This window comes from Crotalus tigris, unplaced genomic scaffold (assembly GCF_016545835.1).
Source record: "Crotalus tigris isolate CLP2741 ecotype Arizona unplaced genomic scaffold, ASM1654583v1 scf7180000018504.2861643, whole genome shotgun sequence".
Lineage (NCBI taxonomy): Eukaryota > Metazoa > Chordata > Lepidosauria > Squamata > Viperidae > Crotalus > Crotalus tigris.
In genome coordinates this window covers 2,490,465-2,505,955 of record NW_024097043.1, presented here as the reverse complement: position 1 = coordinate 2,505,955, position 15,491 = coordinate 2,490,465, and the positions used below count along the sequence as shown (strand labels likewise).

General features: G+C 37.9%; 1 protein-coding gene across 4 annotated transcripts in view; it reads left to right on the top strand.

The window, feature by feature from the left end:
- SIGIRR (single Ig and TIR domain containing) overlaps positions 1–15,491 on the top strand; it is a 45,288-nt gene that overhangs the window by 8,396 nt on the left and 21,401 nt on the right. For 3 of the 4 annotated variants that reach the window (XM_039353246.1, XM_039353245.1, XM_039353247.1), the window contains 7 exons: positions 1,390–1,533; positions 3,340–3,529; positions 9,741–9,871; positions 11,288–11,431; positions 11,943–12,086; positions 13,460–13,559; positions 14,208–14,358. In XM_039353246.1, coding sequence (XP_039209180.1) covers positions 1,527–1,533; positions 3,340–3,529; positions 9,741–9,871; positions 11,288–11,431; positions 11,943–12,086; positions 13,460–13,559; positions 14,208–14,358 — 867 coding nt within the window. In that variant the 5' untranslated portion in view covers positions 1,390–1,526. Of the gene's footprint in view, positions 1–1,389; positions 1,534–3,339; positions 3,530–8,569; positions 8,707–9,740; positions 9,872–11,287; positions 11,432–11,942; positions 12,087–13,459; positions 13,560–14,207; positions 14,359–15,491 lie in introns of those variants that run through there. The other variant, XM_039353248.1, reaches the window with a different exon arrangement.

Genomic DNA, 15,491 nt, shown 5'->3' with positions numbered 1-15,491 from the left:
ATCTTTATAGACTAGTTCTGCTTATGAGAGAGCAAACAAGTGGACTGTGTGTTTCTCTATTTGGCATATGTCCCACTGAGTTTGGCAACATTTAATATTCTGTTTTAAGTAGACAATTTATAGTAGCCTCAGGTCCCTCTTACATTACAATTTTTGTTTATACCTGCTGATTTCCATGTGCAAAACTAGCAGAAGCAAGGATTTGTAATTTGATCTTGTCCTTTGACACTCTTAGTAGTAAGGGGGGGGGAGGAGGAGGAGGAGGAGAAAAGAAGAAAAGAAGAAGTCCAGATCTAAAAATAATCAGAGAATGCTGCCAGTACAGGTTTTTTTTAAAAAAAAAATTTCCTATCTATCTTCAAACATATTTTTGCTTCCTACTGGAGAACCCTTGTTTTCCTTTATTTTTCCCAGAATCAGTGTATGTATCTTGGGGAAATGTTGTAAAGGGAACAGTAGAAAAAAAATCATAGGTAGCTTTTGTGTAGTCCAGGGGTAGGCAATTTTGGTTCTTTTATGACTCATGGACTTCAACTCCCAGAATTCCTGAGCCAGCCATGCTGGCTCAGGAATTCTGGGAGTTGAAGTCCATGAGTCATAAAAGAGCCAAGGTTGCCTACCCCTAGTCTATGTTCTGAAATTTGGAACATAGAATAACAGGGTTGGAAGGGACCTTGGAGATCTTATACCATTCCAGACAAAAGGTTGTCCAATCTCTTCTTCATGAGCTGGCAATATATTCATGTGTAGAAACACCAGTGTTAAGAGAATATTGCTATTTAACATTGACTTAAAGACCGACAGAACCTGTGGCACAATCCATTTTACTAATCTGATATCTATATATGTAGTTAAAGTTATGATATATTCTGCTCACGATGACTGTTCTGTTCTAGTTTTGTTGCTAAGTAACTCCTATAAAAAGCAAATGAATGGGATATTTAGGGCAGGGATGGACAACTATGGCCCCTGTACGACTTGTGGATTTCAGCTCCCAGAATTCCTGAGCCAGCCATGCATGGGGTTGAATTCTGGGAGTTGGTCCACAGGTTATAAAGGGGCCATAGCTCCCCCCCCCCGTTTTAGGGAGTTGGTTGTGTTTTACTTGCTGTAAAGGTATGGCTGGATTCTACAGCGTAAGAATATAGCAGCTGTTCTTTAACTGATAATGCTTTATTACTAACTAATTTCTTGGATGGTTTCATAAGCTTCTGATTTATTCTGCATGGACCCAGATCACTTGTATGATCAGAGCATTTGGATCCAACAAGTGTCTGTTAATCATTTGTTCTGCCCCCTGGATAATCAACTGCTTCAGTCTGCCTCTGACTTCAGCGTCTAGTGGAGTTAAGATTGCTACAAGTTTAACACCTCTTCCTCCTCCTTCAGCCACCTGCACAGCACACTGCAGAATACAACTGCATACCTCACCTTTTGAGTATCCCAGGGCAAATGATGTAGCAACTACACCTGTACCCTCTACTTGAACAATCAAAGAAATATCTCCTTTATTATTCAGCTGGACCATGGCGGGTGAGTACAAGAAATGAGAGAAGTGACCATTTTGCTTTGAGGGCAGCCATGTTTCCTAAACCTAGGAGAAGCAGGTGTTTTGAAAGAGATCAGTTTTCCGTCTAATTTTAGCTCTTAGAAGATTTCATAGCTGATCTGTACCTTACCAAAAAACAGGTCTTGGCTTAGCTTTTCTCATTGTATAATGAGTTTTCCTACCTGATCCCGCTTCTTTGGCTCTCTTTGCAGCAGTGAGTGAATTTCACTATGTTACTGAATTCCTTAAGTTTCCTTATGGAGACCTACTTCATGAAGAAAGGAAGATGCAACATGTCTGTTTTTGGCAACAGCATTCTGTTGGCCGTATTATTTATTTCTAGCTTGTTTTGTGTGTTGAAGTAGAAAACGTATAGAAATTGACATCTGTTTGTGAAAAGACACAAGTTTGTAGAGCTTCTTTAAGCTCTTCATTGCTTTTATATTGTACTTAGGGTAACATAAATAGTTCTAAAAACAGATTGCAAACTAATTTGTGCAGTTAAAAAACAACTGAAGAATAATCTATTGTTATGGAGGTGCTGCTAAAAAGAGAAAAAGTTTAAATTGCACTGATAATATAGAAATTGTTGCTGAACTCTAAACTGAAGTGGTAAAAGTCTTTTATTTACTGTCGGTTAAAAGAGTAGTTGGAAAAGACAAATGTTCCTTTCTGTCCTTTATGTCTATGGAGATTCTCAGTCATCCAGGTGCTGGGTATCCCAAAGGTGCTTTTTTCATGAGGCAACTGGATTTTCTTGTTTTTCTTTGAAGACATTTCACTTCTCATCCAAGAACCTTCTTCAGCTCTGACTGGATGGTGGGGAAACGTCTTCAAAGAAAAACAAGAAAGTCCAGTTTCCCCGTTAAAAAAAAGCACCTTTGGGACTTTTTATCCTTTCTGTTTTATATGATAAATTTTAGAATGCAGGTAGTCCTTGACTTATGTCCATAATTGAGCCATGATGGTTGTTAAGTGGATCGTCATGTAACTGCACACAATTTTACAATCTTTTTGCAATAGTCATTCAGCAAACATGGCAGTCTTAAAGCAAACACAGATGTTAAGTGACTGCATTAACAATGCAAACCCATTGTTTGTTACGGGTGTGTTTCGGAAGTAAACATCAGTTTATAAAAAAAATGTCTGACTTTCAAGGATAGGTTATTGTACTGTAGATTTCTTGACAGTAGAGGTTGTTTACCCATCTCGGATGGATGGATGGATGGACAGACAGACAAAGACTTCTCAGCCTTAGGAATTCTGGATAGTATCCCACCAGAGCATTTCCTTTAGTTTTTTCCAGATTAGCTAAGATCAGCTAGATTTTATCTCCTAGCTAGTAAAAAAATGTGCAAAAATTCCATCCATATGTTATGGATAAACAAGTTAGAGAGTGACCTTTATTGGATTCTGAACAGGCACTAATGCTAATTTAGTTACTGCTAATAAAAAAGTTAATAATCAATGTGAGACTTACAGTTATTATTGTTTCCTAGAACTGTGTGTAGACATTTTCTCTCCCCTTCTCCTCCACCATGTCCTTTTTTTAAAAATTTAAGAACTTGTTTTCTTGAGAATCTGGACACTGTGACATATATAGCTAAACCTATCATTTTCCCCAAGAGATAGGGAAACCAGTGTGACAAAGGGAGGTAGGGATGCAGATCTCAACCAAACTAGACTTAACTTTACCCATTAACCAACTCTAAAAAATCAGTAGAGGATTTGTGAAATGCAATTGGAAATTCAGTCCCTTTTTAAAATATATGTATTTTTTCTTCCAACAGATCTTTGCAGTATGCTCCCCCACTTCCTTTATCCCTCTAGCAATGTGACTATGGAGCAAGCTTTGGAAAGTCAAATAACACTGAACTGCACCGTGCAGCTACCTTTCAGTAACGACTGTGATCTTGACCTGCACTGGATGAAAGATAATCAGTTGTTAGACAATAAAACCCATGCTTCTTATACTCAGTGGTAAGAAAACTTTAATACAAACTTTTTTTGGTTGCATGGTGATGGCAGTGGCAATGTGGAGGGTGGGAAGTCTCTCAAACTCTGAAGATCTTTTGAAGACAGTCATCAGTTTTCTATAAAGGACTACCCCTGAAAATCATTCAGAAACTTCAGCTGGTGCAGAATGCGTTAGTAAATGGTGCCAGGTACATGGCATACATAACACCACCTCTGCGTGAGCAGCATTGGTTACCAGTGTGTTTCTGGGTGCAATTTAAGGTAGTAATGGTTACTTTTAAAGTCCTATGTGTCTTGGGACTGGGGTACCTGAGAAATCACCTTTTCCCAAGAGTCTCTACCTATATGTAGCAGAATGGGCATTACTGCAGATCCTGTCAATCAAAGAGTGTTGGCTGGCAGGTACTAGAAGACTAGCTTTTTCCCCTGCTCTATGGAACATCCTCCCTTTGGAGATTACAATGACCCCAATCCTATTAGCCTTTCCTAAGGCTCTAAACCCATAGCTGTGTCCTAAGCCTGGGGCACTGAATGTGTTAAGGGCCCTGTTTCCTGGCTGTATTGCTAACTGGCCAAGTATCTTAGCTGCTATGGGTATTTCTTTTAGATGTTTCTATTGTTTCTATTGTTTGAATGTTTGTAGTATTTTTGATTATATTTTTTTTTTAAATTTTAAACCACCCAGTGTTATTGACAGAGATGGATAGAAATTGAATGATTTAATATATACATAGATACATGCCTACATACCTACATACCTGCATATTCTGATTTTCTGGAATGAGAAGCAAATTTGCAGTGAAACTGATGTTATGGACTGGAAGGTGCATTTTGTTGTATTTCTCGGAAGGAATACTTATATTGAATTTTAGAAAAGGCGTACCGGTATGTGTAAAGGACTGGAAAGAAAATGGTTTATGTTTTTTAAAAAAGAAATTATTGTATGCTTAATTGGCGCGAGAGAGAGTAGTTGTCTTAGATTTACAGCTTTAGAATAGACATGAACGCTCCTTCACAGAATTATGGTGTGTAGTAATGCTGAGCTGTTGAGTGACACATATATAGAGAATTTGCATGATTTAATATGAGAGGATGACATGAACTGTATTATATATTACCATCAGGGTAGTGCCTACTACCATTCAGGGAATCTGAGCAGTAGATTCTTGTGAACTCAGTAATCAGTTCAAATTCTTATTGGAAAAAAATCATTTATGTTTCTCAACAACAAACTGATATGTTTCATGTGTATCATCCCCAATGCAACATCTAAAAAACTTGTTTGGTGATTCTGCCAGCCATCTCCACCCTCCTCCCCCTTAGCACTTTTGCATTTGTCTGTTAACTTTTCTGAGTGGAAATAAAAACAGAAACTGGCTAGAATCTGGGCCAGTGGATTTCGTTGCCACTGACCAAACTTAGCTGGGCCCAGAGGTTGACCAGGTAGGCTATTGTTGGTATATGGATGGAAGAAATCCAAAAGATGTCATGGCTGTAGCTATCCCATTCCCCTTGACAAATTCTGCTATCTCATGATAAGTTAGCTATTTTATTTGCCTGATAGTTCTCATCTATAAAACCCTTTTTGTGCTGAGAGCCACAAAGGTGCTTTCAAATACAACCTGAATTTCTGTCTATTCCCATATGGCATGTCTAATAGAATGATTTTTAAAATCCACATTAACCTTGACTTTATCCCACCACAAATATCCATACCATCCAAATCTTTGATCATGTCTTTCTAACTCCAAGAGCCTGATCATTAGTTGACATTCCAGAAGAAGGAAGTGGCAAACTGCTTCTCTACTGAAACTGCATGGTTGTGTCCTTATAATCATGAAGAATTAACCTTGATTCAAGAGTATTATTCTACTTTTCAGGCACTCAGTAATCATTAGAGTGGAGGCAATGAGGCTTCTTTGCCATGCCTAGTAAGTTTAAAAAGGGCAACAAGGGAAAGAGCTGGTAGAAGAGGCAGAACAGAGAAAGCAATTGAAGAACATTATTTGCTTGGCTAAGTAGTTAGCAATAGGAGAACCTTTCTCTGCTCCTCTTCTACTTGCTCTGGGAGAAGCTGGCTGGGGAATTCTGGGACATGAGTCCATAAGTCTTAAAAGTTGCCAAATTTGGAGAGCCCTGTTCTAAACTGCTCTATCACCAACAGTTGTGCTAAGATCTGGAGTCCACCACCTGCTGTGGTGGCGCAGTGGTTAGAATGCAGAACTGCAGGCTACTTCTGCTTACTGCCGGCTGCCAGCAGTTCAACAGTTCAATTCTCACAGGCTCAAGGTTGACTCAGCCTTCCATCCTTCCAAGGTCAGTAAAATGAGGACCCAGATTTTGGGGGGCAATATGCTGACTCTGTAAACTGCACAGAGGGCTGTAAAGCAGAGGTCTCCAACCTTTCTCTGTTGGTGGACCGGAGGCAAAGGGAGGAGGAAGCATTTTATGTGCACACACAAACGTGACGCAAATGGGGCGGTGCTAGCGCCCACACGACGCTAGCACCGCCCCATTTTTGCCAAGCGGTGCCCTATTTGCATAGTGGCAGCAGCACTAGCGCGAGTGAGGGTGAGTGCGCGCACACATGTGTGCACACTGGCCAGCCTGTTTCATGGCCTGGTAACCAGCAAGCCACGGCCCAGTAGTGGGCCGTGCCCCACAGATTGGGGACTCCTGCTGTAAAGCACTGTGAAGTGGAATATAAGTCTTATTGCTATTGCTCACCATTTTCAAACTGCTGTAGGAAACAAAAGATGGGAGAGGAGGTTAAAATGATGGCAAGGCAACAGCTTGGAGAAGAACATATGAAAAATCATGAAGCTAACATGCCTCTTTCTGAACAGCAGAAGACCAATGGATCCAAATATTTAGATTTTTTATTTCTGTGTATTTGTTTTTTTGTGTGCTTTTTATTCTCTTTCTGATACTCTTACTCAAAGAGAGAATACAGTAGGAACAGGGCTACCACCCCAACATTTGTGAGTAGCCTCATTTCATAAAAATGACTCTTTAGGAAAGTATTAGAGAACAAGTGAGCTTTATTCAGTGCTTAGATTGTGGCACAGCAGACTGGTTTTGTTAGTGGTTGTATTTGTCTCTTTTTTTTAGCCCTCTGTTGTGTTGGTTGCTGTAAGCCCCCAAAACATGTGAGAGAACTGAATGGTGGGAAACCCTAAGTAAATAATCTATTACGATTCCACTTCATCTTCTCCAAAAGTTGAGGATCTCTGTTAAACAATAGGGTGCTTATAGTTTCACCACAGAGCCTTTTAAAATAGATCTTTCAGAATTCCACCTTCTGTGCTTCCTTTTGTTCTGTGGAATTACTCTGCTGGCTGGGAAAAAATAACCCTAACTTGTAAAGGAGGCTTCCTGTTTATTTTCATATGATTCTCAATGAGTATGCCATATGCTGATTTTCCTTTGTCTTTTCCCTTTGTGGGAGTCAGATTTGTGTATTTTTTTTCCTCTGTCCTTTGTTGCTTCAAGCTCACTCTCACTGCCTTAGGTGACGTGGGAATGACTCTCATAATGCCCTTGGGCATAAAGCTGGAAAGATGTATTAAGCTCATTAATTTTGTTATTTATTGTCAATAATTGTTCACAAATAGTCTGACCTATAAGCAGACATTATTCAGCTGTATAATCTCGTCTAGTAGAAACTTAGGCTTGCTTTTTCCCCCTTGAACACCGATATTGTTGTTGTTGTTAGTTGCGAAGTTGTGTCCAACCCATCGCAACCCCATGGACAACGTTCCTTCAGTCCTTCCTGTCCTCTACCATCTTCTGGAGTCCATTTAAGCTCACTCCTACTGCTTCAGGGACTCCATTCAGCCATCTCATTCTCTGTCGTCCCATTCTTCTATTGCCCTCAATCTTTCCCAGCGTTAGGCCCTTCTCCAGTGAGTCCTTCCTTCTCATTAGGTAGCCAAAGTTCTTGAGTTTCAAGTGAACACCTCTGTAAGTAGCATATATTGGTTATGCGATCCTTCTCCGGTATAATATTAATTGACGATTCCTATCCTTTCAGTCTACTGCCCAGTGAGAACTAAGCATAGCAAATTTGTTAAGCATAAATAAAGGGCTTAATTCTACAATATCTTTACTTAGTTAGTACTTTGTCAATCATTAGTTGTTTGTTTGCAGTTAGGTTTATTTTACAGTTTTGATCTAATTTTGGTGACTTTTACAATCAAAGCAGGCAGCTTCAGTCCGACTTGAAAGTAAATCCAGAGATAAAAATAATAAAAAGAAAATTTTTGAATACAATAATTATGGCTCTTTTAAATGAAAGAAGAGAAAGTGAAAAAAAGAAATGAAAACTCAGGAGATTTAAAGAGAATTAGAGTAAAAACTCATGCTTTTTTTTCCTAAACAAAACAAAAGCACATTTTAAGTAAAGCATTAACGTGTTCCATAGGTAGAACCTACCATTCATTTGTATGTAAAAGAAAGTGGAGAAAAATAATTTTCTCTACTAGTGTTTGTGCAATGTAAATTAGCTGGTTTGATTGCATTCATGAGAACTAAGCCTATTGCCCATATAACAAACTTACTTAGCCTTCCGTTTGACTTGGCAAATTTAATCTTCTTTCCACAATTCCCAATCTGCTCCTTTGAAAAGACCTTAAATGAACTGAAGCTTCAGAGCATGTTTGCTGGGATTGATCAATGTTCCTGAGGAAAGTGGGTTTTTTTTCTTCAGGCTGGAGAAATTATTTTTTTATCGTGTAGAATCATAATAGTGGTAGTTAGGATGTCTCCATCATCTGAACCTCTGATTTTGTGGACAAGAAAAAGGTTTTGGATGGAGGGTAGGCAGATAAACAGGCAAGAGGCAAGGGAGCTCCTGACACGTTAAGTTTTGGTAATTGCTCCTAGCAATGTTTTTTTTGAAAGAAAGTATCCAAAAAAGAAAGAAAGAAACAGCTGTGTTGAATGAAAGAAACTTTGGAAGTGTTTTAAGTAGGGATACAGAATTGTTGAACGTTTGTTTATTTATTTGTATCCCACCTTTATTATTTTTACAAATAACTCAAGGTGGCGAACATATCCAACAATCTTGGATGTAGTGGCGCAGTGGTTCGAATGCAGAATTGCAGGCTAACTCTGCATTCCATTGCCAGGAGTTCGACCCTGACTGGCTCAAGGTTTGCTCAGCTTTCCATCCTTCTGAGGTTGGTAAAATGAGGACCCAGATTGTTTGGGGCAATATACTGACTCTGTAAACCACTTAGGGAGGGCAGTAAGGCACTATGAAGCGGTATATAAGTCTAAGGGCTATGGCTATCTTCCTTCTCCCATTTTCTCCACAATAACAAACCTGTGAGGTGAGTTGGGCTGAGAGAGAATGAATGGCACAAGGTATGCTGGTTAGGATATTCAATATTAACATTATTACATTTTAAAAAATAAGCTTTCTGTCTCTCTTTCTAGAAATGTGCAATCAAAATCAGACTACTTACTCCAAAGAAAACCCACTGAGTTCAATTATTATTCTTAAGCATACTAGCATAGGTTTGCAGACTAAGCTATGGGAAATGAAGGGAGAATACAGAAGAGAGAAATTACATGAGAAGGATGAGAGAGGAAGGTATTGTGTATCTGGAGTGAGAAAACAAAAGTCTGTTTTCTATAACTGAAACTTTCTGCTACTTTTCTCAAACTAGGAAAATAAAGAAAAATGCCATATCAAATATGACTTAAGTAAATCGGAAATTATAGTAAAAGTTATTTGTTGTTCAATTCATGTAACATCTTTGCTCATGCAAACTTGTTGATCCAGTGTTTCATAACACCAAACACAAAAGACTTTCCATCCACATCATGTACTTTTCTAGAGTTTAAAAAGGGGTACAATATATGGCGGCGTCTGGATAAGACTTTCAAAATACAATCGACCTGCTGTATTTGTGGAATTTTACAGGAATCTCAACATTGTTCATATCATGAATAACTCTTCCACATTTTCCTATTACTTCTTCTGTTGCCATTGTTTCATAACTGAAATCAAGTGCACTGCAGAAAAAAAATGATGAAGCTTCCCAGTGTACTGTACTTTCATAGGTAGCATTAGGAGTCCTCTGTCTGTAAGCACCCTAACATTTTTGGCTAGCCCAGCTCTGAAATTTCCCTATTCTCATCCTTTGCTTATCTTCCAAAATAATTGTATTTAGCAGTATGCTAACTTTTTTGTTTGTTTGTTTTCCAGGTTCAGTGACAATGAAACGAAAATATTTATCTCCAGTTCTTTAGCACTGAACATGACTTCTGATGAAAATTATGGAGTTTTTGCCTGTTTCATTAGAAATAGTTCTGCTCTTTTTACACTGAAAAAAACAGGTAGTGTGCCTGTGAAAATAGTCATAAAAGATTCTATTGATTATCACTGTAGCTACACGTGCATAGCATTAATTATTTTATAGTATTGGGTTCACAAAGTTATCACCATATATCCATTCAAGAGCAGTTTCCTGATTCTGTTAATTAAACGACAAACTAATGAATTAAAATATTTATTTGATGTATTTGCTGTTCGGTCATAAACAAAATAAACATTCATATGGTCTTTTTCATTATTAATGCAGCTTTAAAACACGGGGTGTAAGAATTTGAGTTGGCCTTCCATCTGCTGGATGATTCTTGTGAGCGTAAAATAGAATGAAGTAATATTATACAGCCTCAATATCCTGGAGGAAATAAAAGACATTTGCACTTAAATGAAAAGAGGGTGGGTAAAACTTTGGGCTTTTGAGAACGAGAAGCAGCACTAGCTTAGGAGTTCATGGTATAAGGACAATATTGTACCAAGCTATCATCTGTGAATCTAAGGAGAGAAATTGCCACATGATGGCACCAGGTAACAACAAGATTTTCATGGTTGTAGACTAGGCTGGGAAGTTGAAAAACATTCTGGAAGAAGGTAATGTAGTGGCAAACCACTTCCATCCTGTAAAATAATTTCAGGGTAATGCCTTGAGAGACACTGAATATATTAGCCTGAAAATGCTTGTGGTGCAACTAGCAAAAAGTCAGCACCAATTCTTATTTGTTACCAGGCCAATAAGTAACAATCATGAAAACCAGTACTCTTTCATTTCCATATTGTTAAAAATGTCCCGGTTTGGATGTGTCTATGAAGTCTCCAGGAGCTGAGCTTCAACTTGGCCTGGCTACTTCAAGGAACGTATCCATTTATACTGGCCAGAATTAAGACTTTTCTTCTCCTCAACAGAAATGTAAACGTTGAGTAGCGTCCATGCTGCATGTTTTAAGTCTGGGGGAGGACAAAACACATTTTGGTATTCTAAGCAATGAGGGTTCCTCAGTCACTCTGAACATTCTACTGCGTTATGTTAAAGGAACATTCTGCAGACTTTTTTAGAGCACCCTTTTGCAACTTCCAGGTGACCAAAAAAAAAAAAAAACAAAAAAAACCCCTTAAAAGCCAGTTTCTGTGTACAAATGCTAACAAGATAGGCCTGACTTTGAGGAATATCAGAAATTGACTTCACATCCATCCTTCATCTGAAGGCCTTGAATTTATTATTTTGTGAGTAGGAATGCTCACCACAGAGAATTTTAACTCTCCATTTTTCGAATTCTGCTTACCTCTGTAGTTGTGCTGCTGTTATTTTAGTTAGACAGCAATGTGTCATTTCCCCCCCCCCAATAGAATCAGCTTTCACTTTTAATTCTATCCCACAGTGTACGTGTTTTGCCATAAATTGTAATTAATGTTGTTTGCTGCCTTTTCAGACGAGACTGCTGGGCACTTAGGCGCAGTGCTGGCCACAGTTTTTGCTGCAGCACTCCTGCTATTTCTAGCTATAATGTATGTGAAGTGTCGATTGAATGCTCTTCTCTGGTACAGGAATCATTATGGAGAAGTAGAAATCAATGGTATGTTTTTTTCCCTCTCCTCTTGATTCAGAATATTTAACATTTGGAGAAGTCATTGAAATAAGAGAGGAGGGATTTTTGAAAATTATATGGGATGTTAAAATTCTAGCCAAGCCTATATTTTTACATCTTTCTTTTAAGTGGGAATAATCAGCCACAACAGGTGCCGGACTGCTGTCTCTTGACACCCAGGGATCTGTGCAATAGATGAGGGAAGCCGGCATATGTATAATTTATTGCATTTTATTTCCTGTATCTTTTGTTCAATTTAACTTTGTCTAGAATTCCCTCTATTTACATGACATTGCTTCCAAGGTTATTCCAAATTCAAACGCCAAAGTTAACTCCTCCTCTCCATCCCATTTGGAAATTCCACAACAAAAAACCTTGCAGGTGCCAGGGGAATTAGATGAGGATTTATTTATTTTTTTAAAAAATAAAATAATTTAAATAAATAATTCATTAATCTGTTGGTATAGCTTACTGCATTTCTCTATGCTTTTTTCTACAGATGGAAAAATTTATGACGCCTATGTATCTTACGCTGATTCCGTGGATGATAGAAAATTTGTGAATTTCATAGTGAAGCCACAGCTGGAGAATCGCTATGGTTACAAGCTCTTTTTAGATGAGAAGGACATTCTACCCAACTCAGGTAAGAACCAGGCACAAGAAGAGGGCAGTGTTTGGTAGGTTGGCTCTACAGCCTAGCTTCCTGAATTGATGGAGAATTGCAGGAGGACATCCAAAGATACTGTGATATCACCAAAAAGGAATTAACTGAGTTTTCCCCCCCCCCCTCAATTGGAACAGGAAGACTCCCAGAAGCATTCTAATCTTTCCTTCAAATGGAATATGGGTTAAATAGTTTGCACCAATTTGAACATTTTGCTGTTAAATTTCAGCAGCAAGTTTTTAGAGGTACCTCGTGAAGGCCTAGGTTTATTCACTTTGGTCCTGTGGAATGATTTGAGTGAATCAAGAGAAATGTATAGTTAATTTGCTTGTTTGTCCTCCTGTTCATAACAGAGTAGCTTTTTTTGAAAGCTGACATACTGGAGTGAAATGTGGTCTTTGTTTTTAGGACCTTGTGTTTTATATTTGAATAATCCATGTTAACTACTAGACCAAATTGGCCGCCTTACAGCAAACTCCTGGCAATAAAGCAATAACAACAGAGCATCATCCGATTTTAACAAGCAAGGTAGTGTGTAATGGATATTGCTAGTGTATTAATAGCTGTGGCCAGGCTGGCCCTATCCAAGAGATAACCATGGAGCAGAAAAGTAGACTTTCCTTCCAGAGGAATAACTGCATCTCCATTGATCCTGGACTATTGGCTCCAGGAGTATTCTTAAACTCATCATCTCCTTAAGAAGAAATGTTCCCCCGTCTAGAACAAGAAGCCCTCTCTGCAATGCGCCACCATTATCTGGATGCAGCTTCACTTTATTTGCCTGTTCTTAAAAAAAAAAATCACTGCTTTCAGACATTGGTCTAAAAGTTGTACAAATTCTCTTGATTCAAAAAATATGAAGAAATACAGCCTGCTGTTATCAATGTACTGATGAAGTCTCTGCTGGTGTTTTCATCTAAACGTTAGATGTCACTGGGAACAGAATAAATTCCTGTGGAACTTTACAGCTTAATTGTCATCAGACTAAAATAAGAATAGCCCTGAAGTAGGAAAAGAGCCAGTCTAACAATATGCCCTGAATACATTATTTCACAGAGATTCTACTGAAGGATACTATGGTGAAAAGAATCAGGAGCTATTAAAAAACTGAGCAGGATGAACAAGTTTAAATTTCCTCTGATTCTCTGATAGGGATCTGATGGAGATTTTCCATCCCAACATTGTTAAGTTCCAAATTATGAGACTTAATTTGGATTTGGAGGCTAATGATAATATCCTCCTGCATAAGGTAAAGATGAATGACTGAAAAACAAAAAATCTCCAAGGGGCTGGCCTTTCTCAGAAAATAAATAAGTAAGTAAGCAAGTAAATAAATAAATATTTTTTTCCAGAACCTTCTGCAGATCTGATTATGAATGTTAGCCGATGTCGACGCCTTATTGTGGTTCTTTCTTATGCCTATTTAGAACAGGAATGGTGCAATAATTTCAGGTAAACAGACAATCATTTCTTTAACATTTGTGTGTGTGTGTACTTCCTCCTTTCTCTCATTATGTCTGGTTTTTTTTTAAATGCTGTACTGTCTTGTAAACTGCATTTTGCTATGGTGCATAAACTAATAAATTGTTTCTTGTATGATTCCTCCAAACCAAGTTTTCAAACTAATTATTTATTCTGGGTTTCCAATATCTGTTTCATGAGGTTTTTTGCAGGTCACTGTTTGGTTTGAATGTCAAGGTAAACTCTGATTTAAAAAACTAAAACCATAAATATTCTGTTCAACTGATTATGTGCATGTAGCTGATTGTCAGTCTTCCAAGCTGTAGTTGAAGACACCGGAAATGTGATATTTGCATGCAATCCCTTTTTTTGATAGGTTCCTAGATCACCTTATTCACAGCCACTAAAATCTCTCCTATGTCTTTGTAAATGATACCTAGGAGACTAACATATGTATTTTGCATATTAGCTTCTGATATTTAAGCAACTGGCATATTTCCAAGCTTAATGAAACTTGGATATGGTATATGTTAGACAAATGAAAGACATGTAAGCGTTCCTGCAGAGTGAGCACTATAAATAATTTTTAAAATCAAGTTTTGTTCGTAATTCTGTAAAGCCATTGCCTATTTTTTTTAGGGAAGGTCTTTGGAGACTGCTGGAACTGTCCCGGAAACCAATCTTCATTGTCTTTGAGAGCCAATATCGAGACATAGCACATCCAGCCATTAATTTGCTAAAGCAGCACAAGAGCAACGTGACCTTGTTGATGTGGCATGCTGGTTCCATGGTAAACTGGGAGGAAAAGGCTGCAACCTCTTTTTTTTTTAATAGCAAGATAATAATTGAGATGCAATTCTAAGTGTAGGGTAGCTTCTCTCCTGAGAATGACCATAGGCAATCCTTTAAGTATTTACCTAATAGCATTGCATATTGAGAAGATTTGACTATTCTTTGAAACCTAGATTTTGACTTCATGTAGTAGTAAATTAGTAGGAGTAGGAGTAGAAATTAGAAACAGTTCTTAATTGTGTAACTTTTCATAATGAACTATTTCAGAAGTGGTGAACCTGTAACTTCCCAAGATAATAGTCTCAGTTGCCAGCACAGTCAGTGGTGGATGCTGGGAATTGTAGTTTTCAACTTTGATTTGTGGAGATTCTCCATCCTTGCTCAACAGGTGATTATCCTGAACTCCTGTTGACTAGAAAATAGATGATTGAGGCTGACAAGTCACATCTTTCTCAAGTCACATCTCTCTCTCTGTCTACATACATGCATACATATAATGAATTTGTTTTCTGTGCTGTTGCAGAAAATTATAAGAAAAAATGTTATGATGCCTCATCTTTAAAAGAAACAAGCAAAAATCCACATTGAGGCACCAAAACCAGGAAAAATAAAAATTAATAATACATATAGTTTTTCACCCTAGATGTTTAATGCACAGATAGCTCAAAAGCAAATAAAAAGCATGGATAGTGAAGATGAAAAAAAAACAAATATTCTCAAAGCAGGAATGTGGAAAAGCATTATAAATGTATTATTATTAAGACTTATTTCTGTTAACATATCAGTGGTAAATGGATAATAACATGGGGTCTTTTTCATTGGGTTATTGAAGGAGGGATGAAAATTTTTCTTGAGATATGAAAATAATTTTACATGAGCTTAGTACAACTTGAGTATTTGAAACAATCCTTATTAATAAAGGAGAATATTTGTAGTTCAGGGTTGAAATCGGGGTCCTTGGTGCTCTCTGAGCTTCCTTGTTTTCTTACAGAGTTTTCATTACCCAACTAGGTTACATCATCAGTGCTAGTAAGGAGTGCAGTTTGCTATCAATTTATATTCTAGTGGCTTCCCCTGTCAGTGTTGGTGGGGGTGGTCTTAAAGATTCTTTGGTTGGGCTGCTTACTGTTG